Source organism: Pteronotus mesoamericanus, unplaced genomic scaffold (genome assembly GCF_021234165.1).
Source record: "Pteronotus mesoamericanus isolate MK-2021 breed Mesoamerican mustached bat unplaced genomic scaffold, CSHL_Meso_final contig_702, whole genome shotgun sequence".
NCBI classification, from domain to species: Eukaryota; Metazoa; Chordata; class Mammalia; order Chiroptera; family Mormoopidae; genus Pteronotus; species Pteronotus mesoamericanus.
In genome coordinates, this window is record NW_026555239.1 from 5893409 (window position 1) to 5920161 (window position 26753).

Here is a 26753-nt window from a genome sequence, read left to right on the forward strand (position 1 = left end):
CCTGTGGCTGGCGCGGGGGCGGGGGCCGGTGCCAGCGCAGCCAGGGCTGTGGGCCCCGCCGTGGGTCTGCTCACAGGGAGGCCTGAGTGCCTGCTTGTTTGCTGGCTGTGGCTTGTACGGGGCCATTCACCCATCCCAGACGGCCAGCGGGCGGCCCGGGGCAGCTGACGGACGGACGGCTGCCTCTCCCTCAGGCGCGTGGGTGCCCAGGGGCGGGTGTTTCTCCTGCGTCTGCAGGGGGCCTGGGGGACGCTGCGAAGAAGCTGACATGTTTTCCCTTTCTCTTCAAATAGCATCCGGCACGTGTATGGCGCCCAGCACCCCCCTTTTGACCCACTGTTGCACGGCACGTAAGTGAAGCCCCCGCGCTCCAGGGGCGGGTAGGCCGGCCCTGGCGGCTCTGGGGACCTGCCAGCCCCTGGAATTCCCGGGCAGGGGAGGGAATGGTTCGTTGAGCAAACATGTGTCAAGCACTGGCTGGTGCGAAACACTGCTGGCCTTGTCCAGCGTGTCCCCGTGGGGAGCCAGACGTGGAAGCCGCAGCCCGGAGCGGGGCTGCCCGTGCAGGACACACGCAGCTGGAGCCCCCAGTGACCGGGCTGGCCTGTGCGTGGGGGGCGGGGGCGGGGCTGTGCCCCACCCGGCAGCCCCTTGGGCCCGAGGCCCGCTCCGCCGGAGGTGAGCGAGGGGCGGGGTGCGGCCCTGCCTGAGTGCCCGTCCCAGGAGACGTGGACACGCAGAGCAGCTGGTGTCGCCTGCAGGCGCACGGCGGGGTCTCAGATCCCGTCCACACGGCCAAGGCCCCGCCCTGTGAGCCGCCCCCCTGCCCCAGTGCCGCCTCAGGGGTGGCAGGGATGCTGGGACGAGGGGCGGCCGGCTCCGGCCCGGCGAGGTTTGGGGTTGGCCGGGTGCCTGCGTACGGCGCCATGCTTCCGCACGCACCGCTTCTGTCCCAGGCAGAGCCGCTCGGCGGGGCGCGGCCCCTCCCCGCGCCCGAGTCCCAGTGGCTTCGCCCGGCGGCCTGTCTGGCGGCCGTGCTGGGTGTGCTTCCCCCGCCCTTCAGCTCCAGTGAAGCTGAAAACAGCTCCTCTTCCCCTGGGGGTCCCTTCGGACAGTTGTGGGGAGAGGCCTGGGCCCTGAGGTCCAGTGAGGCCGCCCTTGCTTTGCAGTTTGCTCAAGGCCGCGCCCAAGGCGCCCGCCACGCCCGTGAAGGCCAAGAGAGTCAGCACCTTCCAGGAGTTCGAGAGCAACACCAGTGACGCCTGGGACGCCGGCGCGGACGATGACGAGCTGCTTGCCATGGCGGCCGAGAGCCTGAACTCCGAGGTGGTCATGGAGACGGCCCGCCGTGTCCTGCGCAGCCACAGCCAGCGGCAGGAGCCACCCCCTGCCCCCGGCGGGGACCTCCGGCTGGTCAAGTCTGTCAGCGAGAGCCACACGTCCTGCCCTGCAGGTGGGATGCGACCTGGGCTGGCGCGTGGCCCCGCAGGAGGGTAGGGCCCTTCTGCGGCGGGCGGTTGGGGCCGCCCCGAAGGCCCTTGAGGTGGTTGTCCGGTGGCTGCAGGCCTCCAGGCGGGAGGTGTCGCCACACTTGTCTCCGTGCCCCCGGCCGAGGGCCTCTCCCCTCCGGGTGGAGGGGCTGGTCTTGAGGGGCCACCGTGAGCGCGGGGCTGGGGGACACCCTCCCTCCTTGGCACGCGCTGGCTGCTCTGGGGGGCGTTTCCAGCTGGGGAGGGGCAGCTGCGCACTCAGAGGACGGACCTCCTAGGGCAGCTTCCGGCAACGCCTCCCGGGACACTCCACGTTGGCCCAGGGGTGGGGGTCCCACGTTTCCGTTGCCGTGTTCAGACGATAAACTCCTTGAGGGCGGGGGCCACGCGCTTGGGACTCAGCAGCCGTTCTCGCAGCCGCTCTTCCCGTGTCGGCGGCCCCCCGGTGGGCCTCGCCGTGAAGTGGGCTGGTGCTGCGCTTGGGCTGCGAGGGGACCGTCGCATGGCGTCTACTCACAGCCTGGAGGCGGGCAGTCCGAGTCTGCCCGGCTGGGCTCTTGGGGGGCCTCTCCCTGGCCCAGGCGCCGCCTCCCCGCTGTGCCCTCGTGCAGCGGGGAGTGAGGGCAGCAGGCTGGCTCCTGGCTCCTCCTAGGGCCCTGATCCCCCCACGGTCCCCCCATGACCACATCCGATCCTAATAACTCCCAAAGTCCCCTCTTCCTGACCCCATCTCAGGAGGGGGTGAGACTCCATCCCAGGAGTTGGGAGGGACACAGCATTCAGCCCGTGACACGCGGTGTGTGGTTGGGGGAGCCGGCCAGAGGCAGGCTGGGGACGCCTCCAGCGGGGTGGAGCCTTGGGGCAGCCTCCCCCGGCCCCGTAGGAGCCGAGCGAGGGGTGTCCCGGCAGCGTGCGCTGGGAGGGGCTGGTGGCAGTGTGCCCTTGGCCCCCGCCTCCTCGCAGCGGGCCGTCTTTCCGCTGCTCCCGGGTGAGCCTGCCGCGTGCCCTTGCAGCAGCGATAGCCAGCCTGTGCCCGTCACTCGCGGTGGCAGGCACCTCGATGGCCCTTGTCACTGATCAGCTCCTTACACTTCCCTACAGCGCGGGGAGGGCGCCTGGGCCATGCCCCGCGCGGGGGGCTGGGGTTCACACCCAGGGCCTGGGGCCGCTGCCTTCAGGCCCTGGCCTTGCGGGACAGCAGGGTTTCTCAGCTGGGTGGCCCTGCTCCTAGGGGACGCGTGGCGGTGTCTTGGGGCATTTTTAGGGGTCCTCTCTGGGGCAAAGCACGCGTGCTGCGGCAGGCGGTGGGCGGGGCCCCGGGAGGCTGCCCGGCGTCCCCGCCTGCCCAGGATGGGCCCCCACGGGGAACTGCCGCCGGCACGGGCACAGCACGAGGGCTCTCGGTCCGAGCGCCCCGGCCCTGTCGGGGAGCCGACCCCGTTGGGGACAGAGCGCGCGGGCGTGTCTTCAGTGTCCCCCTCGCTCACACCAGTCCTCATCGTCACCCGGCCCCGGCACCGGGCGGCGCCGTGCGTGTGCGCTCCCGGCACGGCAGCGGGGGGTCCGCGCCTGCGTGGTGCTGTCACCGCCACGGGACAGGTGGGGCGCTGGGGCGTGGGACGGGACCCGGAAGTCTCCCGGGGGAGGCCCCCCTTCGTCTTGTCGGGGAGGGCAGGGGCCCCAGGAAGGCTTCTGGGGGCAGAGTGGGGCCTCCCCGGCGGAGGGACGGCCCCGGCCGGCGGGCCTGGCCTGCCCCCCGGAGGCGGGCCCTGTCGGCCTGCAGGCTCTGTCTGCCTGGTGTGGGAGTTCCGGGAAGATGGGGCCTTGCCCCGGGTACCTTAGTGTCTCTCTGGTGCCTGGTGTCGTGACAGAAACGCCGCTGAAGTAAACCAAGCTGTCCTCGGGCCTCGTGGCCACGTGCCCCTCGTCCCGCCCCGTGGCCTGACCCCGCGGCACCCACTGCCGTCCCTGAGCAGGGGCTCCCCCCCCACGGGGCCAGGCCTCTGCCCAGGTGAGGGACTGACGCCCAGCCCACGCCCCCACTGCTGACCAGGCCCCCGTGGGTGCTGGCTGCGGGCGGGGGCCCCACCCTGGGCCCTGGAGTGGGACGTTGCCGCGCTTCCTGCTCATGGGACCAGGGAGACTCGGTTGCTGGTTCCGCTGACTCCTTGGGGATGGCACCGTCCCTTTGCCCTCCCAGTCGTGCTCTGCCCGGGAGGGCGGGGGTCCTCCTGCGGCGGCGCGTCAGCGGGGCCATCGCTACGGTTGCAGCGACGCAACATCCAGCGTCTTGGTCCCACGGCCCGGCGTGGCCGCCCCTCCGGCGTGGCCTGCGGGGTGGTTGAGTGCTGGTCCTGAGGGCCAGGAGGAGCAGGAGCAGGTGGGAGGTGGGGGGGGCCGCGGTCTCCCCCCAGGCCCGCTCCGGCAGGCGTGTCTGGGGGCTCCTGGGCCAGACTCTGCGCCCAGGCTGCAGTCCCCGCCCCCTGTGCCTGAGGGTCCCTGTTGGTGTAATGAGCCCGCAAGGGACCCCAGAGCTGGTGGGAGCCGCCACTTGTGGGTGGCGGCCCGTTTTCCCCATGGGGTTTGTTTCCTTTTTCGTTCCCGGAGTTTATTTTCCCCCGACTTGAGATTTCAATGCGAAGGTGGACAGGCTCCGTCGGGTTAGCCCTGGGCCTCTCGCTGGGGGTCTCTTGTTGGTCCTGGTGGCTCTGCCAGGCGCTGCGCTCACCTCTCTCTCCGTCTGCAGAAGCTGCCGGTGGCACTGCCCCGCTGCAGAGGTCCCAGTCTCTCCCCCACTCGGCGACGGCTGCAACCGGCGGTACGTCGGACCCCGGCACCCTCAGCAGCTCGGCGCTAAGCGAGAGAGAGGCCTCCCGGCTGGACAAGTTCAAGCAGCTCCTCGCCGGCCCCAACACCGACCTCGGTAAGTGCGGGGCGGGGGGTGTGCCGCTGGCCTGCCCTGGCCGAGGGCCAGCCTGTCGCCCCCGACGTGCTTGCTTCCCGAGTGCCCCCCTGGGCCACTCGTGTTTTGTTCATGGGCTTCCCTGCCCTGGCATCAAGTCGCTTCTGCTCTTTTTCTCCGAAGCTGGTGGCGCCCTCCCGGCCTCCTAGAGCTGCCCTCGGTGGGCTGGGGAGGCCCGGCAGGTGGTCGGCGCGCTGCTGAGTGCGCGCAGGCACTGCCCTGTGGTCTGACGCCGGGGCCACAGCCCGGTTCGCCCCTCCTGCTGGGGCCACCCCGGGGTGCGGAGTGTGGCGGTCTGTGCGCGCTGCGGGGGAGCCGACGCGCTCGGGGAGGCGCCAGCAGTTGCCACTGTGGCTCTCCCGGGTCACGAGACCTGTGCGGATGCTCCGAGACCCGTGCTCGCCTGCTGGGCTGCCGCGTGGGCCTCTGTGTTCAGTCACGTGTCTCCTCTTTGAGGGGTGCCACGCTGTGCTGGGCATTCTGCTGGACGCCAGGGCTTTCAGGGTGGCCGCCTGGTCCCCCCTAGTTGGGAGGCGGGTGCTGGAATGGTCCAGGGGCCGGGTGCCCCCGGCCAGCAGTGTCCCGCTCGGCCAGCAGGTGGCGCACAAGGCTTGTGGACCGGCAGAGCCTGGCTTGGGGGGGGGGCGGGGACTCCCCCCAGGAGGCCTTGGAGCCGAGAGGCGCTGCTCAGGTCTGGGTTCCGCTCTGGCGGGGGTTTTTTTTCTCCAGTGTCCCTCGTTTTCGCCCACGCGCCCGTGGGACGGTCGCCCTGTACCAGGGTCCCTCCTCCTTCCCCGCCGCCCCGACCCGTCCTTTCTCTCGTCCTGGGCACGCCCTTCTCCTCGCGAAGGCGTCCCACGCTCACAGGACGTGGCCAGGGTGGCACTCTGCGCCCGCACTCGCCCCGTTCACATTCGCCCCCTTCCGTTCCCCCGGGTGCTGCGAGCTCACAGGTTCCCGGACCCACGGCGCCGGTTGCAGGGCCTCGCCCCTGCTCCGGAAGGCGTCCCTGTGAGCTCCCGAGAGCGCGTCCTCCCAGCACAGGCCCGGGGGCATCGGAGCAGGGAGCCCGGCAGTGGCCCGCGCCACTCCCGGCCACAGCCCACGTGTGCACGCCGACCGTTGTCCTGTTGGAGCCTGTCGTCGCCTCTCCTCGTCCAGAGGTCGCGGGATCAGGCAGGGTGTCCCTCCTCACGTCGGCCCTCTTGGTTACCCAGAGCAGGGCCCCAGGCTTGCTCTGCAGGGTTGGAGCCGACGGGTTGAAGGGCGCGGGTCCTTCCTGGGGACACTCAGGCCGGTCCCCTCGGTCCTCGGCCATCGCGGCAGGAGGCTGGTGCGGGGTCGTCCTGGCGTTGACGGAGGCCGTTCTGATCACGTGGTCAGGGTGGCCCCCGCCGCTTCATCCGGAGACGCGCTGCTCTTCTCTGTTGCCAGCCTTGGAGCGATTTGCACACATGCCACGGTCCGTGCGTTTATGTGGCGTGTTTTCTTTCTCCGAGGGGGGTGACACTCTTCTGTGCCTCACGTTTCCCATGAACAGGGTGTTTCCCCTAAGGTCCTGGGGGCGGTCGCCTGGGGCTCTGCCCGTGGCGGTCCCTGGGCACTTGGGTGGCTCTGGACTTGGTGTTATTATAGATGATGCACAAAATGTTCCTCAGACGTGCGGCCCTCCCCCTGTGCGGGTGATGTCCTGGCGTGTCCCTGGCGTGGTGGGGGGCGGGCAGCTTAGAGCAGGGTTGCCGTGTCCCCTCCAGGCTGGGTGGGCCGTGCGTGAAGGACGCAGTGTTGTGGCTTGAGCAGGTATGTTAGCCGCTGGCCTCTGTAGGCCACCAGCGCCCCTCTGCGTGTGAGGTGGCGCGGGGGCCAAGCCACCGAGTGGCAGTGGGGAGGAGGGTCTGGGCACGGGCTGCCTGCGTCGAGGGCTGGCTTCACTGTTCCCTCACCATGGCCGTGAGCTTGAGCTCGCCTGGCGGCTCCCGTGCCCGATGCCCTCGCCCATCTGCAGGTGTGGCGGCCAGAGTGCCAGGCGCCTAGGCACTGCATACAGAGGGCTCGGACGCTGGCCGGCCCACAGTCGGCGCCCGGGAAAGCCTGCTGCGGTGTAAGTTTTCCTTGGCGTTGGCCTCTTTATCCTGTGACTTGATTTCCTAACGGGCGTGTGGTGCCCGTTGTCACTGGTGGTTGTGACAGGTCGCCGCAGTTCCCAGACACTTCCTTAGGTGCGCTCTGTGCTTTCTGAGCGCAGGCGGCGGGGCGAGAGTCAACGGGAACGAGGGTCTCGGTGGGGACCGCCCTTCAGGGCCCGGGTCTGAGCCCTGGTGCAGTGCTTCTCGTGGGCTTTCCCGTTGGGGTAACTTCGGGGATCAAAACCATGCCTAAAAGTAGAGCTTGTGAGGCTCTCGGGAAAGTGTGAGTGTGTGTGGGTACATTGAAGGGCACTGTGTACAAATCACTTTCTCCTGTGCCATTGGCGGGATTATGGGTTTTTCTTTCTTCAGAATTCTACTTAGCTATCAAACCTAACAACAGAGAGCTAAACCCAAAGCTTTCAAAGTTAAACAGTTGCTGGATTTGTATTTAGTGGCAAGAGGAGACAGAGGCGGCACATTGCCCGGTTTTATGAGGCATGTAAGGCAGCTTTGAAGACAGCGGAGTGTGTTATTTTCTGGGTATGATCTTAAAGCAGTTGTTAAAAAATGTTTGTAAGTCTACTGTACTGTTTAAACGGAGCAGTGTGAAAAATCAGCCTGTTCCACGTTTGTTCGTTTTCCATGACATTTCCTTGGAGGCGAGGACGTCACCTACCGACCGAGCAGCGGTGAGACCAGTGGCCCTTTCCCTTGTTTGCGGGAGAAGAAGAGCCAAGAAGTGGGGTCCCCTGGAACGAGTTGCTCCCGGCTCTCTGCAGCACTTGCCCCTGTCACGTAGCTCCTGGCACCTTCCGCCTCTCCTGGAGCAGTACGGCTGTGTCCATCAGGCCGCTAGGCGGTGAGCTCCGCGGGCGCTGTGGCCGCGGCCCTTCCTCTCGCGCGGCGACGGGCGGCCGGCACCCGGCACCCGGCACACTCTCCGGAGGCTCGGGGGAGCCGAGCCTATGCGCCAGCCGGCGGTCTCACCCCTCCTGCCCCGTGTCCCTTTAAGGATTGTTGGTGTCTCTGGTTCGCCTGCTGCCGTGGGTTACCTGGGTCCAGGGGGGAATGGGTTAGGGGCTGGTTTGATTGTAGGTTACGGAAAACCCGACTTGGGTTTTATTGTCATGGATAGGGGTTGGTGGTCTCAGCCAGAGAGCCGAGGGTAGGTGACTATTGGCGTTGGTTCTCTGCAGTATCTTTAAGACTCCAAGGTCGTGGCCATGAGGTGGCGGTCATCTTGTGGTGAGGTGAAGGGCGGTCACCCTGGCATGTGCATCCTCCTCAGGGAAGCAGGGTGTGATCCCGACTGGGTCACGGGGCCACCGCTAGCTGCACGGGGTGCCGAGAGGGTGGTCTCTCCTGTGGGCTTGGCCGTGGGCACTTTGCAGTTGGCGTTCTGGCAGCAGGAGGAGGAAGGGACGGGCTGGGGCCGAAAGCCCGCTGTGTTTGCCGCTCACGCAGGCTTTCTTTCGTATGTCTGTCACCTCGCAGATTTCTGGTTCCTCGAGGTCCGGGACTGTCTGTCTTGTACTGTAGCATTTAACCCATGGCTGCTGCTTGGCACTGTTCCAAACACGTTTAGAGACTCAGAACGCGTTTGAATGGCCTCCGACCGTATGCAGTGTGTCGGGCGTGAAGCGAAGGAGTGAACTTTGAGTCTTCATCGCCAGACACGGCATTTACACCGAGCCCCCTGGGTCCTGTTCCACCTGCGTCCCCCTCACCTCCCCAAAATAGAGCTGAGACTCCCAAGGGCCAGAAACCATCCCATGGCTTGTATCTAGTCCTGGAAACTGAAAAAAATTTTAAAACAATTTTTGTTTTAGGATGATTGAAGTTTTTTGGAATTCCTTATGTAAAAGGGAATGACCACAGACCGCTAGAATGACACGCAGAGAGCTGAGCTGAGAGAGGAGCCGGGCTACAAACGGGCGTGCGTCTGTGTTGACTTGCCGAAGTGTGCTGGGGAGTTGTCACCCACAGTCTGGGGACCGAGGGGGCAGGGGCCTGCGGGGACAGAGGCGCGTCTGTGGCAGGCGGCCGCCCCTGCGTCTGGACTGGGCAGAGGAGCGGGGACCTTGCTGCCCAGCCCCAGGGCCGGCGCTGGTGGGCTGGGCTTGGGGAGTCAGGGCTGGGAGCGACCGCCCCCAGGGACTGGGCCTCTGACCGCTGTGGAGCGGAGAGGGCGTGGCTTCCGCCCAGGCCTGGCGGGGACAGGCAGGCAGCGCGCACGCTTCGCCAGGGCGTCGCAGCGCCCCGCGGCCACGGCCCGTCTGGTGTGGCTGAAGTCTGCAGCCGGCGGCCTTCCCAGGTGAAGCGAGAAGGAAGGGTTCTTCAGGCAGAGCTGGAAGGAGAGGAGAAGAGAGGGTCTGGGATTCGCTGTGGGCAGGACGGGCCGCAGGGGCTCCCTGGACTCACACCGAGGGCTCCGGGGCGGGGCCGTGGCGGCGGCTGTCGGATGGCAGCGACGGTGGCCGGGGGGTGACAGCGAACTTAGCTGAGTGCTTGCCCTGTGCCTGGAGCCTGGAAGTACGGGGAGTGCCCGGGACGCGCCCCGGCAGGGCCGAGCAAGGGCCGTGTGCTCCCCTTTGTCCTCCTGTGTCCCATAGCGTCCTGTGCTCTCCTTGCTGCGTCCCCCACCCCCGGAGGCTCTGTTTGGCCCTCACCTGTCCGAGGACAGTGCAGGGCAGCCAGCGCCAGCCCCAGGCCCGAGTTGCGGGGCCTCCTGGAGCCGGTGGTTGTCTGCTCAGCCCAGGAGGCCCAGAGAACGTACGCACAGGAAGGGGAGTTGAGTATGTTTAAGATGAAAAGCAAGAAATTGGAGAGAAAAAGGGGTCAGGGTGCCATTTGGGACTCTGCTACTCCCAGGCCCCATGTGACCTGAAGGTCTCGAGTTACCCCCCTTTCCCGGCAGGGTGCGTGCGCAGGGCTGTGGGACAGGAGAGGCCTGCGCGGTGAGCTGCCCACGTGGCGGCGGGACGTGGCGGAGGAGCCGATGGGGGTTGGTGAGGCACGAAGGCTCTGCTGGTGGCGGGGCTGCCGGAGCCTCACACAGGCAACGGGACCGGGTGTCCGAGCGGCGCTCTCAGTGGCTGGGACAGCAGGCGCCACCGCCCAGCTGGGAGCAGAGCTGCTCGGGACAGAGCGGGAGTCACCGTCGGCACTGCGCCCAGAAGCAAGTTGGTGGTTTGCTTTGCCGCTTCGTGGGTGCAGTGGGCTGTGGCCACCTGCTTGGCAGAACACGGCACCTGTTGGAGACTCACTTTCATGGCCCACGGGTGCTGGGGGCCGGGCCGGTCTGCGGGGCTACCCTCTGCCGCGGCTGGCACCTCGCTGCCGGGCTGGCATGGCTGTGGGCCCCGGAGTCCTTGCCGTGGGCTTGGGGTGCGCGTGGCTGGGCGGGTCTCTTCCGGGGCGCCGTGGCCCCCACGTTTCAGTTTGTTCTGGGGCAGGGGAAGCGTAACTGTCTTGCGGGTGTGACGACACCATTGTCACCTCCGGCGGCCAGGGCAGAGCGCCCGGCCCGGCGGCACACGCACAGCAGGCGAGCCCCAGGCCTGGAGGCCGGGAATGCAGCCCGTGCTCCAGCGGCTTGGCCTGCGGGCTGGCGCTCGGCTGGGGGCTGAGGGCTGGGGCTGGGGCCCCCCGGCCTCTTTATAAGGGACCGGACCCCAGAAAGAGGCGCCTGCCCAGGGTTGGTGGCAGCAGGTTGCTGCAGTCCCGGAGGTCCCGCTGCTCCCGTGTCACACCCTGCTTGGCCCCGCACTGGGACACGGGAGCTGCTGTTGGAGACCGGGTGCAGGTCAGCCGTGCTCGGTGAGAGTGAGGGAACAGGGAGGGATTTCGAAGGACCCGGGACGCAGGGCGCGGGAGGTGGAAAGTAACTGCGTGACGTCGCCAGCGGTGCAGCGCGGGAAGGAGGTCCTTGCAGTCAGGGGAGGCGCTCAGACAGCGGCCAGAGCAGAGGGGCCGCGGGGGCTGGTGTGGAGGGGCAGCATCGCCTTCACGCTGAGGTGCCGGGAGGCGGGAGGTGGCGGGGAGTGATGTGGGGCCAGGAGGCTTTGGCTTTGGTTCTGAGCCAACTCCTGAGATGGTAAGGCCCAAGTGAAAGCTTCTGGAGAAATCTTAGACTGTGTGTAAGTAGGTCCTAAAGGGAAAAGTTCAAGTTTGCCTCAAATGCTTAAACAACGAATATTGTTTTTCTCACCATAAGATATTCTTAAAGAGGTCAGAATATCTTTTTAAACCCATTTTACTCCGCATATAACACAACCCACGTAGGTTCTAGAAGTAAGAACTACCACGTGACAGCAAAGCAGGGAGCCGTGGTCGCCACGCGCCCTGCCGCCGTAAACCCCAGCACGTCGGGGACAGTGGGCAGAGCGAGAGTGTGGCTTTGGGCCGTGCTCTGTCATTTGCTAACAGAGTGACCTTGGCATTTAAAAAATCTTTTGGCGTCAGTTTCCTGATGTGTAGACGGGGTCCCGGCGCTGCCTCCCGTTGTTCCGGACGCGCGATGAGGCGGCCTCGGGGCGCGCCCGGCACTTGGGCGGCCGTGCTGGTGGTGTGCCTCCCCACCGCCGGTCCCCGGAGCCCCCCAGACCGTTGCCACGGAGGCAGTGGGGCTGTGGGTGTGATTTGCTGCTTGTTTTCCCAGCCAATGTTACGTCCTGAGCCTTTTCCACATTGCTGGTCTTCAGAGCTGTCACTTTTAATGGTTGTGTGTTTTCAAAATGGGCTTGACTTAAAGTTGTTATTAAAATTGTGTATCTGTCTAAGTCAACATTTAATTTACATGCTTACTCAAAGTCGAGGCGTATTTAACAGCCTGCAGAGGCGAACACGAACACAGCAGGCGGGACGCCCCTCGGGGTTTGGGGCGGGCGACAGGGCGCACGAGGTTCTTCTCGTGTCAAGTTTGGCCGTGGGTGGTGTTCAGGTCTGCCTCTTGTTTACCGGGGTTGGTTTGTTTTTTTAATTGAGAAAGCTACGCGTGCGATGTTTGGAACTGCAGATGGCCCCTGAGGCCCGCGTGCTGGCTCCTGCCGCCCCCCACGCCTCCCGCCGCCCTGCCTGTGTCTGGCCCCCTTCCAGAAGTGTTCTTCTGAAAGAAGAAGGTGCGGTCAGGTGGCTGGGGAGTCCCTCCCGCCTCCTTTTCAAAATGCACAGGGAACCGCGAGCCGTCCTCCGTGCCCTTCCCACTCGCTTTATAGCGTACGTATTGGAGAGCAGGGGACAGGAGGCATTTGGCACAACGTTTTATTCACAAGTATCAGAACGGCATAAGACTCATCAAGTTCTCAAGTAAAATGTATGTTTAAAATTGAGGTGAAATTCACAAGACCTAAAATTATTAAGCATTCACAGCGTGCCGTTCAGTGATGTCGAGTCCGTCCGCAGCCGCGCGGCCACCTGAAGCGCCTCCCGCTGGAGCAGCCCTGGTGCGGGGCAGGGGCGGGGGCTGTGCGCGCCCGCCTCCTCTGTGGCCTTGATGCCCAGAAGCGGACGCGTTGACCGGAGAGGCGTCTGCACCCGTGGGCGCTGCAGCCTTGTCTACGGCGGCCGAGGTACAGGGACGGCCCGCGTGTGGAGTGGAGGAGGAAAGTGCGGCGTGTGCCCCTGGGTGCACACGCACACGCACACACACACGCAGGAGTGCCATTCAGCCCTGAAAAACGAGGGCTGTTGCCGTGTGGACAGCACGGGTGGACCTCGAGGGCGTGCTGCCCCGCGAAATGGGTCAGGCAGGGAAAGGCAAGTGCCATGGGATCTCCCTTACACGTGGAACCCAGGGCCAAACCACGGCCCGGGCCGCAGCCCAGCCGCCCGCCCGCAGACCCAGAGACTGAGTGGCGGTCGCCGGTGGTGGGGGCCGGTGGGGGGCCTCGCCCAAAGGTGCCCACTGCAGTCCTGAGCCCCCGGGGCCTGGGGGTGCACGGTGGGGCGGGTGGCTGCGGTGGGCGGTGCTCTGTTGCATTTTGAAAGCTGCTGAGAGGGTAAGTCTTCAGGGCCCTCTTCGCAAGGAAGGCCGCTGTGACTGTGTGGTGACGGTGCCCACCCGCCTGCCTGGGGGCCGCCTCCCCCACGTGCAGCGCTAGTTGCCGTTCCGTCCCCTGAGCCGCGCCTCATGCTGCCCCGGCCACACCCCGATGGCAACCCTCAGCGTGAAGGGTGGCCAGGCACCAGCCACCAGGAGCGGTTACTCTCCGTGTGACCGTGAGGACGCAACCCGGGGTTTCATTCCTGTAACCGAGTGAGGCGGTGGGTCTTCCCGTGCCCTGCGATTAGATTTTTCAGCTGAGGGCTCCATGACCTCCGGGACAGCGTGATGCACCGGGTCTGTGACGCCCTGACCACGCGTGGGGGCTGCGGGTGGCCGAGCTGCCCAGACTCCGTGCCGCTGGGGCCGGGACCACGAGAGAGGCTCAGGCTCGCGTGCCAGCGGTGCCGGGGTGCGCCGTGGACACTGGGCGTGGTCCGGCTGCGGGGGCTGGGGGGCTCTTCCCTTCCTGCCGAACGAGTGACTGTGGCACACCCTCCCGGCCCGGGTCAGCGTGGTCTTCCGTGGGACCAGAGGTCCTCGGGTGGAAGTGGCTGAGCCAGAACCCACCATGCCTCTGACTCTGTCCTGCTGCCCGGGGTGGGGATTAAAGGGGGGCGGGGTTCTGGGCGAGCTCCAAAAGCAGGGTGTCTGTGTCTCGCTCGATCCAGGGTCCTTGCTGGGCATGTGAGGCAGCCCCCAGGAGCTCTCTCCGGGGGTTTGGCAGGGAGAGCAGCCCCCGACCGGCCTTCAGACGCCATCTGAAGGATGGGGAGGAGGGAGCCCGCGTTCGCCCTGGGCTGCAGGGCCCTGGGGCGCCTGCCCCCACCCCCAGGCCTGCCCCCGTGGGCGGGGCTCGCTGAACAAGCAGTCAGCCCCGGGACACTGCGTAGCTTCTGAGGGAAAAGAGCTCCTCTGTGGTGTGGCCCCGCCCTCCTCTGCTGTCCTCTCTGCAGGCGCTGGCTGGCGGCGCACCGAGTGTGGGATGTGGGGACGGAGGGCACTGAGCCAGAGCCGCACTCCTGCCGACACCCTGCGTCCCGGGGTGCGGTGTCAGGCCTGGCCCTGCCCGGCTCTCCCTCGAGGCTCACGCCCTTGTCCTCATGTTTGTCCGGGCCGATGCCGTCTGTGTGCGGCCTGGCAGGCGGGGCCTGCTCTGCGTTGGTCGGTGAAGGTCGGCGCGCCAGCCCGGCGTGCTGCCCCGTGCTGTGGCGTGGCCTGGTGACGGGCACACGCGGCCGCTCGCCCGTCCGCCGCGGGGCCCCTGGGTCGTCCCGGTGCGGGGGAGGGTCGTTCTTCGGGAGGGAGGGCTTTGTCCCCGAGCCTGCCGCCCGGGTGCTGGGCCGGGGCCCTCGCGGCAGCAGAAGGCTTCAGGTGCTGTGCATGCGAAGGTGTCGATTTCCACAAGCTCTTGGGTGGTGTTGAACTTTTCTGCTGCTCCTGGCTCTCAGCATTTTGCACTTATTAATATTAAAATGTTAATATTATTAAATATTAAAGTATAAGATCTATTTCCCAAAGTCACTTTCTGGTTTTTAGTACTCAGCACTGAATTCACAGTTATTTTCAGTGAGATCTCATACTTGCTTTGGTCAGTGTGGCTGCTTTTTCTTGAGAGAAATCTTATTTTCCTTTTAAATTTTCATTGCCTCCCCCACTTCCCTTTTATTAATAGTGACAACTGTTTCCTGCGGTTTCCTTCAGTCACAACGCACCGTGAGCGCCTGGTAGGCAGGCACCGGAGTCCGGAGGCCCCGCGTGGCGGCCGACGCGCTGTGAACGCGGATGAGCCGGCCGCGGTCCCGGGCGGGGCCTCACGGCCGCAGGGCCACCGCTCCGACAGCCTGCTCTCTGGGCTGCCACCGGGGCCCAGGACGGCTCGGCGTCCGGCTCGGCGTCCGGCTCGGCGTCCCGGGCGGGCGAGGAGTGAGGTCCGGCCCCTCCGGCAGGCCCGGGGGCGGTGGCCTGGGCGGGCTCCTGGGCCTGGGCGTGGTGGGGTCCAGAGGCGAGGCGGGGCCCCGAGGTGCTGCCGCGCCAGGAGGCCGGAGTCGGTCTGCACTGCCCGGAGCGTGCGCACGTTGGGAGGATGCGCGGCGGCCGCTGCGGGCTGGCCACTCTCCGCCCCCCGTCTCATCCGTGCGAGGGCCGGGGCGCTGTTGGCGCGGCCTCTGCAGGGCGGCCTGTCCCCGGGCTGTGGCCCTTCTGCCTCACGTTCGCCTCGCTCCGGCCTCTCTGCCCCAGCCTTTCCAGGCCGCCCTGGCCCGGGGGGGCACGTCCCAGGAGGCGGCAGCCACTCTGACCCTCGCGGTCTGCGTCCGCAGCCTGTCGCGCCGTCGTCCGCTCACTGGTTTATTTGCGCGCCTACTTAGGGGACGTTCCCACAGTTTGTGCCTGGTGCTGGGCAGGAGGACACAAAGGGGTCTTTGTGAGTCACGCTGCCTGGCGTGCGGAGAGCCCGGCAAGCGGTGCCCACGCTCGGTTTGGATGGAGACCGCAGCGGGTGGGGGAGGGCACCCGTGGCCCCGGGCGCGCGCCACGCTGGGTCTGGCTCGGAACCGCGAAGCAGCCTGGGCTTTCCGAAGGCGGTGCCATTTCCCTGCGCGCAGTTCTTCCCGGGTTTCTCCTCCACGTTGGGAGGGGTCTCGGCTCCTCGCAGGCCCCGTGGCCGCACCCCCCCCCCAAGCCCGCCGCCCCGTCCCTGCTCGAGGCACCGCACCTGGCACTCGCCCTCAGTGTGGCCACACCGCCTCTTCCCATGCTGCCTCCCAGCGCCCCCTCCGGCTCTGGCCTCTGCCTGGCCCCGCCCACTCTGGTTGGGGGGTCTGAGAAGGGATGCGGCCTCACCTGTCCTTGTGGTGAGCTAAGGGGCGTCTCTCCCTTGCCTTGTGCCGTTTGCTTCCCATACCTTCATCTCAGGCAAAAGCCGTCGGTTTGGAGGGCTCCTCTTCTCTCTGCTCACTGGGCCAAGTTGCTGGCCTCCGGAAGGCGAGGCGCGTCCCTGGGGGCTTGGAGGAGCGTCAGCCCCATGGGGCGCTCATGTGAGAGCCCGTGGTGTCAGGTTCAGCAGGGCCTGCCACGCGCAGGGCTCTGTTTGTGTGCAGGGCACAAGGGGCAGCGGGGTGAGCCTGTGTCCCCCGATGAGCCGGGGCGGAAGGGGGGCTGGCCCTGGGGTCCTGCTGAGCGGGTGGGCCGGGCCTGGACGGCCCAGGGCCTGGAGATGGGGCGGCATGGACGCAGGCACCGGTCACCTGTCTCCTGGGGCCCTAAGACAAAGCTCAGCACGTGGGCTGCTGGCCTCCCCCACACCAGCGGCCTGGGAAGTGTGGTGCCTGCCGCTCTGGGTGGGGAGCAGGGCTGCCTGCCCCTGCTGAGGGCTCAGGCTGTGGCCGGAGCCTGGCCGATGGGCTGCGTGAGGCCTCGGGGTGCCAGGGCCGCGCCAGACTGCGGCCGATCGCCGTGACATGCCGTGGCCCAGCCGGAGCCCGTGAGCAGTGTGGTGCGGGCCAGTGGCCGGCGTCGGAGAAACCCAGGGGGCCGGCGCCTGTGCGGCCTCGGGGAGGGCCTCCAGGATGCCGCTGATCTCATGGCCGTGCCTCTGCCCTCCGGCAGTTGGGGGCCCTGCCCCATGCCGGCCCCCGGGGTCCCCACGTGAGGGCGGTCCTCTCGGCAGGCCCAGGACCCGCAGAGGGCTCTCGGCAGGTGGGTCGTGGCGCGGTGGGTGCCCGGGTGGCATCTGCACTGGCCGGGAGGCTGCGGTGGGCAGCTGGGCCTCCGTCCTGGCCGCACGTGCGCCGCCGTGGGATGCGAGTGCTCACAGCTCACGGCTCACACGGGGCCGGCTCTGAGCGAGGCGCCCGGCTCGCCCGCGGCGCCTCCCGCTGTGTGTGGCCGCGCCGCCCACCTCTGTGCTCAGGCGCCGGCTGGCCGGTGTGTTTCAGGAGCCGGGATGGCGGGAGGGACCGGGGCCAACAGGGACCACCCGCATGAGCTCCCGGGCCGCACAGCCCTGAGCCCCCCCCCCCCCCCCGTGCGCCAGGAGCAGCGGGGCCGTGCGGCCGGGACGCAGGGAGCGCGAGTGGGGCTCCTGGGCGGCAGTGCCACGGGGCGGGTGCTGCTGCGAGCCCCCGTCGGGAGTCCGCTGTTCTTGTGGCCACGCCGAGGAAGTGCCAGGAGATGCGACGTTAATTCTAATGATTCATCGTAATCGCCGATGCCGTTCAGAGTGTTACCTTCATGTATCGTGAATTCAGCCGGCCGCCCCCACAGAGCTGTCACGTGCCCTCGGGTCTCGGCTCTGTCCCTGAGGTCTGGGGCGAGTGTCGCATGAGAGCGAGGCTCCCGGGGCAGGGCCCAGCGCCCAGGGGCTCCCCCGCCCCCAGGCCGTGCGGGATGGAGCGGAGGGGGAGGGGCTGCCTGGCAGGGGGCGGGGACTCCGCCTCCCAGGTGGCATTTCAGCTGGGGCAGGAGGACGGGGAGTCTGCCCTGGGCCCGCGGGAGCCCTCCTAGGACAAGGAGCGTGGAGCTGGCACCAGGCGCAGGGGCTCCGGGCTGCGGGAGGGGGTGGGGGCGCGGGGCCCGGGGGCAGGGAGCAGGGTCAGAGCTCAGCCTCCCTGTGCCTTGTGGCGGGAGACCTGGAAGGTTCCATGCAGAGACTCACGTGTCTGATTTCAGCTTTCCAAACTCCCTCTGGCTTTTCTGGGGAGGTGGGGTGGCACAGTTGAGGGAAGTGGGGTGGCACGGAGTGGCGGTGGCCCAGGGGACCGAGAGCATGGGGGCTGGTGGGGGCGCCTTCTGAGCCTCCGGCGGTGGGCTGCGGACTGCTGGGGGTCCTGTGAGGGGAGGGCCCTCGGGGGGCCCTGAGGGCTGGGGCAGGCGTCGGGGAGGGGGACCGTCCGCGGAGATGGGGCGGACCTGGGGAGAAATGACCGGGCTGGTTGGGGGCGCGGGGCCGAGTGCCCGCGGGACGGGGTACCGGCTGTGCGGGGGGGTTCGCCGCCGGGGGCAGCGGCGGGAAGTGGGGCCTTGGGGGGCCTCGGGGGGCCAGCTGGCGGGCACGGCGCCCCCTTCTCGTGCTGACCTCCTGGGAGCGCACTTCTTTTGCCCCAACTTTGCCTTAAAGCGCGGCATTTGAATGTGTAGCGGGCCTCGTGGAAGGGTTGGAGCTTCAGAAGGGGTCAGCCTGAGAGCCCTGTAAATAATCGGCCGCTAAATATCCCTGTTTAAAGTCTTTTTTTCTTTGCCACCAGGAATTTCCTACAGGGGCCTTGTCCTCCATGGGGGTCCACTCTCTGGTCCCCCATCGCACGTGTGGTGGGCGCGGCGCTTCGCCCCTCAGTTAATTGCTCAGAGCAGCCCCCCACCACCGTGCAGCACAGAAGAACCAGCGGGGCTTGGCCTCTCGTTCGTCCCTTATCTCTTCCACGACATGCTCCAAGCAAAGCAGAGATGTAGAGAAATTTGTTTTCTCCACTGATATGAATTATGTAATACCTCCTTGCCAGAAGAGATTATGAGTTGTTTTAAATAAAAATTGTCCTCACATATTAAATGTGTAATATGAAAAACTGCTTTTAAAACAAAAGTTCGTCTCGGCTGAGAGGCTCCCCGCTGTGCTTTCTTCCCTTGACGGTAGGTCCGGGCCCTCCTGGATCACCCTTTTGCACAGACATTTAATGACCATGTACTGCCCCTCGCTTGGCATCCCTACTGTTGTGCGTTTGTGTCCCGCCCTCAGCACGGCCTTAAATGTCCTGGTGCTCACGTGCCTGTTTTTAGGACTTGATCGAGTTTCCTTTTTTCCATGTGTCAGTGGCCCCTGTGTCTGTGCTGTTGGTGATCGGTGCCCGTCTTTCAGAGGCGGTGCTCGCGCGGGTGCGGGCACTTGCCCGTCGTGGGGCTGGAAGGCGGCCAAGAGAGGCGGCGGGGCACGGCCATGGCCCACCTGTGCTTGGACGCGCCGGCGTCTGGGCCCCGGGTGCCGGGGTCTCTGCGGGCGGCGCGGCCTGGCCTGGGCGTTGAGTTCTTACTACGATTCCCGGCCCCCGCGTCACAGCTGGAGAAGGCGACTCTGGGTTCCCTGGTAGAAGGTCACACAGCCGCAGGGGGCGGAGCCAGGGTTGGAACCCCGCAGCCTCCCTGTGAGTCCGCTTCGAGGACGTACGGCCAAGTCATCGCCACCCTGACGGAGAACTGGACACGGTTTTCCTGCTGCTCCCGGTTCAGTGCTTCTCCGCGCTCCAGTATGTGCTGAGGAAGCAGTGAGATGTTTTCACGGCCTCCTTTGTGTCTTTGTGGAGGTAGAGCCTGTTTCTGCAGAGCACCCCAGGGCCCAGCGTCTCGCTCTCAGCGACGATGGAAGTGACACCTGTCCGTGCGGGGTGATCCCTGTCTTCCGTCAGCCGCGCTGCCTGGAGGGGGCTGGCTGCGTCCCTGCTCCCGGCTCTGCTGATCCTGGTGTGTGACCTACAGGTGTCCTCTGCGTGCCCGTCCTGTGCGCGGGGTGAGTGACACGTGCTCGCGGGGCTGCTGGGACGCTGAAGCCGAGGCCTTGCGTGTTCTTCATGGGCAGATGCAGGGAAGGCGGGGGCGCCGGCCTGTGACGCCTGCTCTTTCGTGGTGAAGCAGGTGCATCCTTTGACAAACTAAAGCAGCCACCAGCGTCACCTCAGAGTTGAAGGGACACGATGATCAAGCACACATGGTGATGGAGTTCGTGGGGCGGGGCTGCCGGTCACTTGGTTGGTGACTTCTCTGGCTCTTCGGGTGCTCAGTGGATCTATTGGAAACCACCAGGCCTCCCCGGAGCACAGCCGGAGCCGCCTCCTCGCTGCAGGTTCCGTGCTGGCTGTGTGAGCCGCCCCGGGAGGGCCTGCTTCGCTTTGGCCTCGCCTGCGAGTGGTCAGCACTTCCTAGATGAGGAGGCCTCTGTCTTAAAGGTTGGTCCCCTCCCCCAGCTCCGTGACACTCAGCCTCCCCCAGGGGAGCCAGATCGTGGCGTTTTACCTGAAGGTGGCAGTTCCAGGGGCCGGCTGCCGGCTCCTTACAAGAACACCGGATTTATAAGCGGCAACACCAGCAGGAAGGTCCTGGAGAGTGAGTGCGGCCCTCGGGCCATCCTCCTGGCCGCAGCGGCTGCTCGCCCGGGTTGCCCGGGTTGGGCGCGGCCGAGGCCACTGAGTCCGGGACGGCTCCTGACTTAGGGTCGGCTCCCGCGCACCTGCGGAGCGCGTTAAGCGAAAGCTGGGGGATCCAGGTTCTGCTTCCCATTTTTTTCGGTGAAAGACAGATTAGCTCACTGTAAAATGTTTTTCTTCCTTTGCCAGGAAGCCGTCAACAGAGACCCTGTCCTCTGTCGGGCTGCAGGGTTGATTGACATGGTTCTTTGTGCCTGGAAAGCACATTATGTTAAAATGTTCCTCATGATCTATTTATAAGTTACACGGCTCGGCGGCACTTGGGGACGGTCCTCCGGGTCCCGCCTTTGCTGACGCACAGGTGGGCGGAGGGTGGCCGTCCCAGGGCCCCGGTCCCGCCTGCCGGGCTCCTGTCCCGCCTGCATCCTTTGGCACAGTCTTCCCTGCCAGGCGCGCAGGGCCTGCTTGCGACCCGGGGGTCGGGGCCGGGGGTCGGGCCCGTGGGCTCCCTGTGGCCTGGGAGCGGCTCGGGGCCCTCGGGTCTGCGGGTCCACAGTGTGACCACCCCTCAGCAACCTCGTCCCCCGGAACCCTGAGCCTGCTGCCCTCCACCCTCGTGGGCCAGCCCTTGGAGCGGGCGTGCCCAGCGATGTCTCAGAAGTGACAGCCTTTCCAAATCGGAGTGAGGCCTGGCTGCCGGCAGTGCCTGAGCCGCGCAGGTGGCGGCCTGCCCACGCTGCCCGGGACGCACCCTGCCCGGAGCCCCTCGCCGGCGTGGGCGGCCTATGCCGCCCGGCCCAGCAGGTGGGGGCTCTGCTCCTGGTGGGCTTTTGAGGCGCGATTGGCGGCTTCCACGCCACACCCCGGGCTCTGTGGGAGGCTGGCGAGGGGCCACACGGGCGACTGGGGGCGCAGCGAAGGCTCCTCAGCCCCGGTGGGCGGGGCTGCCGCCTCTCTGCAGCTCTTCATGCCAACTGGGTGACGCGGCTGCCCCGGGCCCGCCACCCTGTCCCCAACACCCGGCACTGGGCCCTCTGTGCCTCCTGTGCTCAGCGGCCCAGGAGCCCTCCCTGAGGGCCTGCCCCATGGCCTCCGCGTGTGCGGCCGCCGCGGGCCTCGATGGAGGCCAGGAGCGCCCGGAGGGGCGGGGCCACCGCGTGCCGGCCCCGCACCGTGGCCCGGACTCTCGTGTGCCCGTCCTCCGGCTGTCGCCTCCTCTCTGGGAGGGTGTACGGGGGCGGGGGCCCGTGTTCAGTGCGATTCCCCCTCGGACTGCCCACAGATGTCAACATGGCGCAGGTAGAATATGGCGGCCCGTGAGCTCTCCAGGGAGAAGAAGGGACTGGAAGTCTGGGGGCCAAGCCTTCTATAGGCCAGCTGTCCTCCTCGCTGCTCACGCGTGGTTTTCTTGCGCGTTTCCTTCATGCGCCGCCCAGGCCGGGTGCAGCCCTTGCCTCGGTCCTGCCTTTCTGTCCTCTCCCACTGCTGCTGTGAGCTCACGTCCCTGCCACCCCTGGGCCTGCCCGTGTGGGGGACGCAGGAAGGCCTTCCTCCTCTTCCCCATCTCCCACGTGCGCTCTCATCACCCCAGGAGCCTGCCCACGGCGGCTTCTGCCTGGCGCCCTTGACGGGCTCCCCGGGGCTCAGAGGCGAGGCTTCGGCGGCTCAGCCACGGTGCCCGATGCCGCCTTCTCGGCCGTCGCCTGCTCCCGTTTTGCGGGGGCTGCTCTCTACCACCGCCACTGGCCTCTCTCTGGCCACGCAGGCTTGTTTGTGCTTTAGCATATGTCGCGCACAGAGCGTGTGTGCGCATCACACGCATTCACGTGCACACAGACGCCCGCGCACGCACCCATCGGCACACAGACCTCGATACTGTTGTGCTTTGTGCCCAGAAGAGCCTGTGCGGGAGGAGCTGCGTCCCCGTTTCAGGCGAGGAGCAGAGTCCCCGGAGCCAAGCGCAGGCCCCCTGACCAGGGCTGGACCCGAGATGGGTCCCCGGCCCCTGCGGGTGGGTTCCCCTGCACCCGCCCTCAGTGCCCCTGTGTGTGCCCCGCGCTCCGGAGCAGATAACAGCTCCCTCTGTCTGCCCTGGGGCCGGGGTGCATTTCCTGCATTTTTGGGTCCCACAGTCCATGTCGGGGGCTGTATTTAGTAAGCTCGGGGGCATTTTGAATTTCTCAAGAGGTGTGTTTTGGAGGCCGCCGCCCTCACCGGCCTGGCGGGAGCCAGGAGCTCTGGAAGAGCGTCCCACACAGCGCCTCCTCTTGCGGCTGACGTGCCCGCACAGAAGGGACATGTCTCCCCAACTGCGGCCAAATGAGCCGTCAGGGCCAGAGAAAAGCCCCGCTGGGGGCCTCCCTGCGTCGTTCGTGAACGGCTGAGCTGTGAGATGAGCACCTGCACGGCCTGCTTGCCGAAGGCTGTTGCTCACAGCGACGCGACGCGGCGCGGGGTCCGTGCCCTACCGTGGCCTCCCGGCTCTCGGTCTCCTCGGCGGGTCCCCGAGGTTCCCTCTAACCTTGCTTTCCAGAGGCGGCTCCCTTCCTCTGTGAGGTTCAGTCTGATGTGTCCAGACGGCAGGACGTTTATCAGAAGGGAACGTGTTGGTGTTTCTAAACCAGCAAGTCTCTAACGGGACCACCGACGCGTGGGTGGTGCCAGCTCTGCTTGGCACCGGAAGGCAGTGGGGGTGCTAAGGACAGGGAGACGGCCCTGCGCCAGTTGCTGCCGGCACCGGGGAGATGGGCGCACCGGCAGCGGCGTGGCGCAGTGTGCAGGGCGAGGAGCTGGGCCGGGCCACTGCGGTGTCGGCGCCGCTGCACCGGCTCAGGAAGCGTGCGGGGACTGGCGGCCGTGGGCGGTGGCAGCCCCGGTGCTCATCACATGGGCTTCCCAGCTCCACCCACAGGGGCCTCCGGAGGGCAGGGCCGCCTGTGCACACCAAACAGTGGGCCAGCCGTTGTGGTCTCACACCCAGCCCTCCGGTATCCAAGAGTGAGAAGGCACGGGGCGCCTGTGCTGTGTGGCAGCGGGTGGGCACAGGCCCTGCTCCAGGCAGCTCCCTGCGTCCTCGGCCCGGGCCCGCGTCAGAGGGACGTGCAGTCTCCAGCGGGGACTGTCCTCAGGGCCCAGGGCCACGTGAGCGCGAGGGGCCGGTGCCGCCCCCGTGCCGCGGGACGCCTTTGCCAGGGTGCAGCGCGTCACGCCCACGCACGTGCCTTGGCCAGAGGTGGCGCATGGCCGGGGCAGCCTCGTCAGACAGGAAAGGGCGATCCTCACAGGGAAGCGAGCTCTCGGGCTGGGGCGCGCGCGCGGTGCGCCAAGACGCGCATCCTGGCGGGCGGGGGCGGGGGGGCAGTGCGGAGGCCATCTGGTTCCTGGGCGGTTAGGCTAGAGGGGACGCCACTCAGGGTGGCAGGGTGGGTGGCAAAAAAGGTTGAGAGGCGTCTCGGGGGAGATGCCCGGGCTTGGGGACCCGTGGGGGGCCGCAGAGTCGGCAGTGGGCTGTGGCGCTGGTGGGTGGGGCGCGGTCTCACTGCCGGAGAGGCCCCGGGAGGAGCAGGGCGGGCAGGGCACGGCCCAGGAGGCGGACATTGGGTTTGCGGCTTCCCGAGCCCTGAGACGGTGGCCTGGTGGCCTGGCGATGAGAAGACCCAGCTTCCCGTGGGGCCAAAGCTGAGAGGACAGGCCGCGCCCGCCCGGGCGTTTTTGAGAGGGAGGACTTGCGGTGGCCCGGTGCGGGGGGCCTGGTCCCGGCAGCCTCCGGGCAGCCTCCGGGCAGCCTCCTGCCCGCTTTCCGGCCGGTTCTCCAGAGCGGTCTTCCTCGGCTGCGGGGTTCAGCCGCTGCGGGGTTCAGCTGCTGTGGGAGCCCGGCGCCCGGAGTGTGCCCGGAGGCCCCCCGGCCGCCAGCCTGCGGAGCCCAGTGCCCTGAGCCTCGCCAGTGCCCCCGGCTCAGAGTCTCACCCGGGAGGTAACAGCATTTTGTCTGGGGCAGTTCAGGAGAGTCTGCGCCCGGGGCCCGACGGAGGAAGTGGTTAGCGCTCACCGGTAGCGCAGGGACCCGACAGCTCCCTGGGGCCGGCATCAGCCATGGCACCGAGCCACCCCACGCTGGTGACCCGCGATTCGCCACTGCTGGAGGCCTGCCTCCACCCCCTGCCCTCTCCCACACCCATGTTCCTTGCACACGGCCCCTGAGCAAGGCTTCGTGGACACGAGCGTAGTGCCGGAGGGGGAGGGGGAGGCGGTGGCGGGCGACCACAAGGTCACCAGGGAGGGCCACCGCGGAAGACAGGCGTGGGGTGGGAAGGGCGGGGTTGGCAGAGCTGGCGGGGGCCATCGGGGCAGCAGCACGGCTGGAGGGGCCTGGGCAGCGCTGGGCTGTGTGCGTCGGCCTGGGCCCCGCGGGGTCCCTAGGCTGTCCCAGGCATGATGGGGCGTGGCCGGGGTGGGGGACGGGGCGGCCTATCTGAGCACAGTGGCGGGCTCGCGGTCCTGGGTCTCCGGTGGAGAGCAGGAGGGGGCCCTGGCGCGGTGGGGGTGGGGGCGCCCAGGCTGTCCTGGAGGTACAGCGCCCTCACGTGGGGAGGGAGTGCCACGTGGAGGTCTGGCGGGGGGGCCCTCCTGCAGTCGGATCTTGGTTCCGGTGCTTGGGCCCCGGTGCCTCTGGAGAACAGGGCCGGCGCCTGCGCATGGGTGCCCGCGTGGCTGCCCGGGGTGGCGAGGGTGCTCAGGGTGCCGTGGGGAGAGGGCAGCACCCGCGTGGCGCTGTTTTGGGTGGAAGCCCCGGCCGCTGGGCGCAGCTGGCTCGGCCCCGGCCTCCTCCAGCAGACGGCAGCGCGGCGGGCCTGGCCCTGTTTCCAGTCTTCTCCACGGGCTCTGAATACATCTTTTGTTCCATTGAGAAGATTAAGGGCAGTATTTGGTTGAAAAAATTTTAATGAAGCACCTAACAGAGCTATTATTCATTTTTGAAACAAGTTGCTGCGGTTACCATAGTAATATTAAACCTTCTGTTAAACATTTTTCGTTCGGGCGCACGCAGTCAGTTTTTGTCAGATGCTGATGGGGGAGCTGCCGATCCACAGACCTGGCGTCTGAGAGAATTTTCCAGCTCTGCTGAGTTCAGTCATTCAAGGAATTTATGTTGTAGGAACATAAAGCTTATAAATCTAGTTTATCATATCTATCATTTAATTGTTCATGCAAGCCAGCTCTTCATGTAGCGATTTACAGTAATCTCAGTGAAATAACAGTTTTGTGTCACAAAATGAATAATGCATGCACAGAAGTTGTTGAGCTCCTTAAAATCATTATGCTCAAAATATTAGACTCCTGTGTTTGAAGGTGAGAGAGCGATGAGTGTGCGCGGGCTGCACGCCGCGGACGGCAGGGCCTGTCGTGGCGGTGCGAGCTGGGCCGCCAGCCCCCGGAGGACGTGGGGCCGGGCGTCCCGGAGGGCCGAGCCCTGGCTGCAGCCGCCGCCGGCACAGGCCTGCGGAGGGTCCCCCGGGGCTCGGCGGAGTCAGGGTGCTGGTTCAGCGAAGAAGACGCTGTGGTCACCGCTGAGATGCGGCTCAGACGCATCTGTCTGGGACAAGGACTGGAATTCGCCGTGGGGTTTTGCGGCTGGTCCTCCCCAGAGGGCGCCCCAGCGAGTGAGGGGGCAGCGAGCGCCCAGCGCTCCGCACGGCGCACGGGTGCCACGGTGTGCGGCAGTGTTTCGCTTTCAAACAAGGAGGTTAACGACCTAGAGCTGCTGTGACCTGCGGTGAGAATGATCGAGCGAGCAGCGTCCCTCCTGCAGATGGCCGTCGCTGGGCGTGGGGACGCAGCCGCCCGCCTGAGCTCCGGACCTTCGCGCAGGTGCACTCGTCCCGCGGAGGTCGCGGGAGGCCGCGCAGGGGCACGCGCGCGGGGCTGCGTGTGAGCGGCCGGCAGGGCCTGGGCCGAGGGCGGGAGCTCTCTCCTCCGGGGTCCCCCAGGCGGGCTGGGGCCGTCACTGTCGCAGGGCTGGGCCGCCTTCCCCTCCGGGTGCTCCAAACCGGCTGTGCTGAGAGAAATTTCAGACTCGCGCACGGGCCTGCTGCCGCCCCACGCCGTCGGCCCGGCCGCCCTCCTGTCCCTTCGCCGTAGTGTTTCAGAGCAAACCGGACGCGTGTCGTTTCACCTCTGTACTTCAGTGCGTGTCCTGAAAGCAGCCTGCCGGGGCAGCACCCCCCCCCCCCGGCGGGGCTCCCTTCCCAGCATCCGAGCGGCCGGGCCGGGGGTGGGCCATCGCCGCCCTCTAGACGGGAGCCGGGGGCCTTGGGGGCCGGGGCAGGGTGGGCGGCTTCCGGGCCTGCAGCGCCCGTCCCCCTTCTGCAGCGACCCGTCCCGCCTTGCAGAGGCCCTTGGGGGCGGGGGTCCACCCGGGGCCTTCGCTGTGTTTCGGGCTCTAGGTTTGACATTTGGGTTCTGTGTGTGAGGGAGGCTGTCGAGGTCGCTCCACCCTGGGGGCCTGCGGGCAGAAGGTGTCCGCCCTGCGAGTCCTGGAAGGCGACGCCGAGTGGCTGCTGCAGGCGCCTCCCCCAGGTCCTTGGTGTGGCTCCTGCTGCCACCCGTGCTCCCCACTTCTGTTCCTCGGGTGTGTCTGCACACGCTGGGGGCTCTTAGTCGGGGGCAGAGCCTCCCCTTTGTCTTTGCAGATCCCCCTTTCCTCCCCAAGGCCCCCCAGGTTTACGTGCCTGGGGCGGATGTGGGCGGGGCTTCCCCTCTGATGTCGCCACACCGGCTCAGGTCTCCGGAAGTGTGGGCTTGTTAAGAGGGGCTTTGGAGCGTTTGCCCGCCCTCCCCCACGGTGCCCCAGGGCAGTGGAGGGCTCAGGAGAGCGCTCTCAGTGTCTAGTGGCACTCAGGGCTGCCGCTGCGCCTGTGGCATCGATCTCCCGGCCGAAGCCCCCCTCCCCGGCCCGGAGAGCAGGGCCCGGAGAGCAGGGCCCTGAGCCCGCTGGGG

General features: G+C 66.9%; 1 protein-coding gene across 1 annotated transcript in view; it reads left to right on the forward strand.

Annotated features, from left to right (window-relative positions):
- TBC1D22A (TBC1 domain family member 22A) overlaps positions 1-26753 on the forward strand; it is a 152449-nt gene that overhangs the window by 15883 nt on the left and 109813 nt on the right. The window contains exons 2-4 of the mRNA XM_054582600.1: positions 294-350; positions 1170-1453; positions 4237-4413. Of these exons, the coding sequence (XP_054438575.1) occupies positions 294-350; positions 1170-1453; positions 4237-4413 (518 nt within the window). The remainder of the gene's footprint in view (positions 1-293; positions 351-1169; positions 1454-4236; positions 4414-26753) is intronic.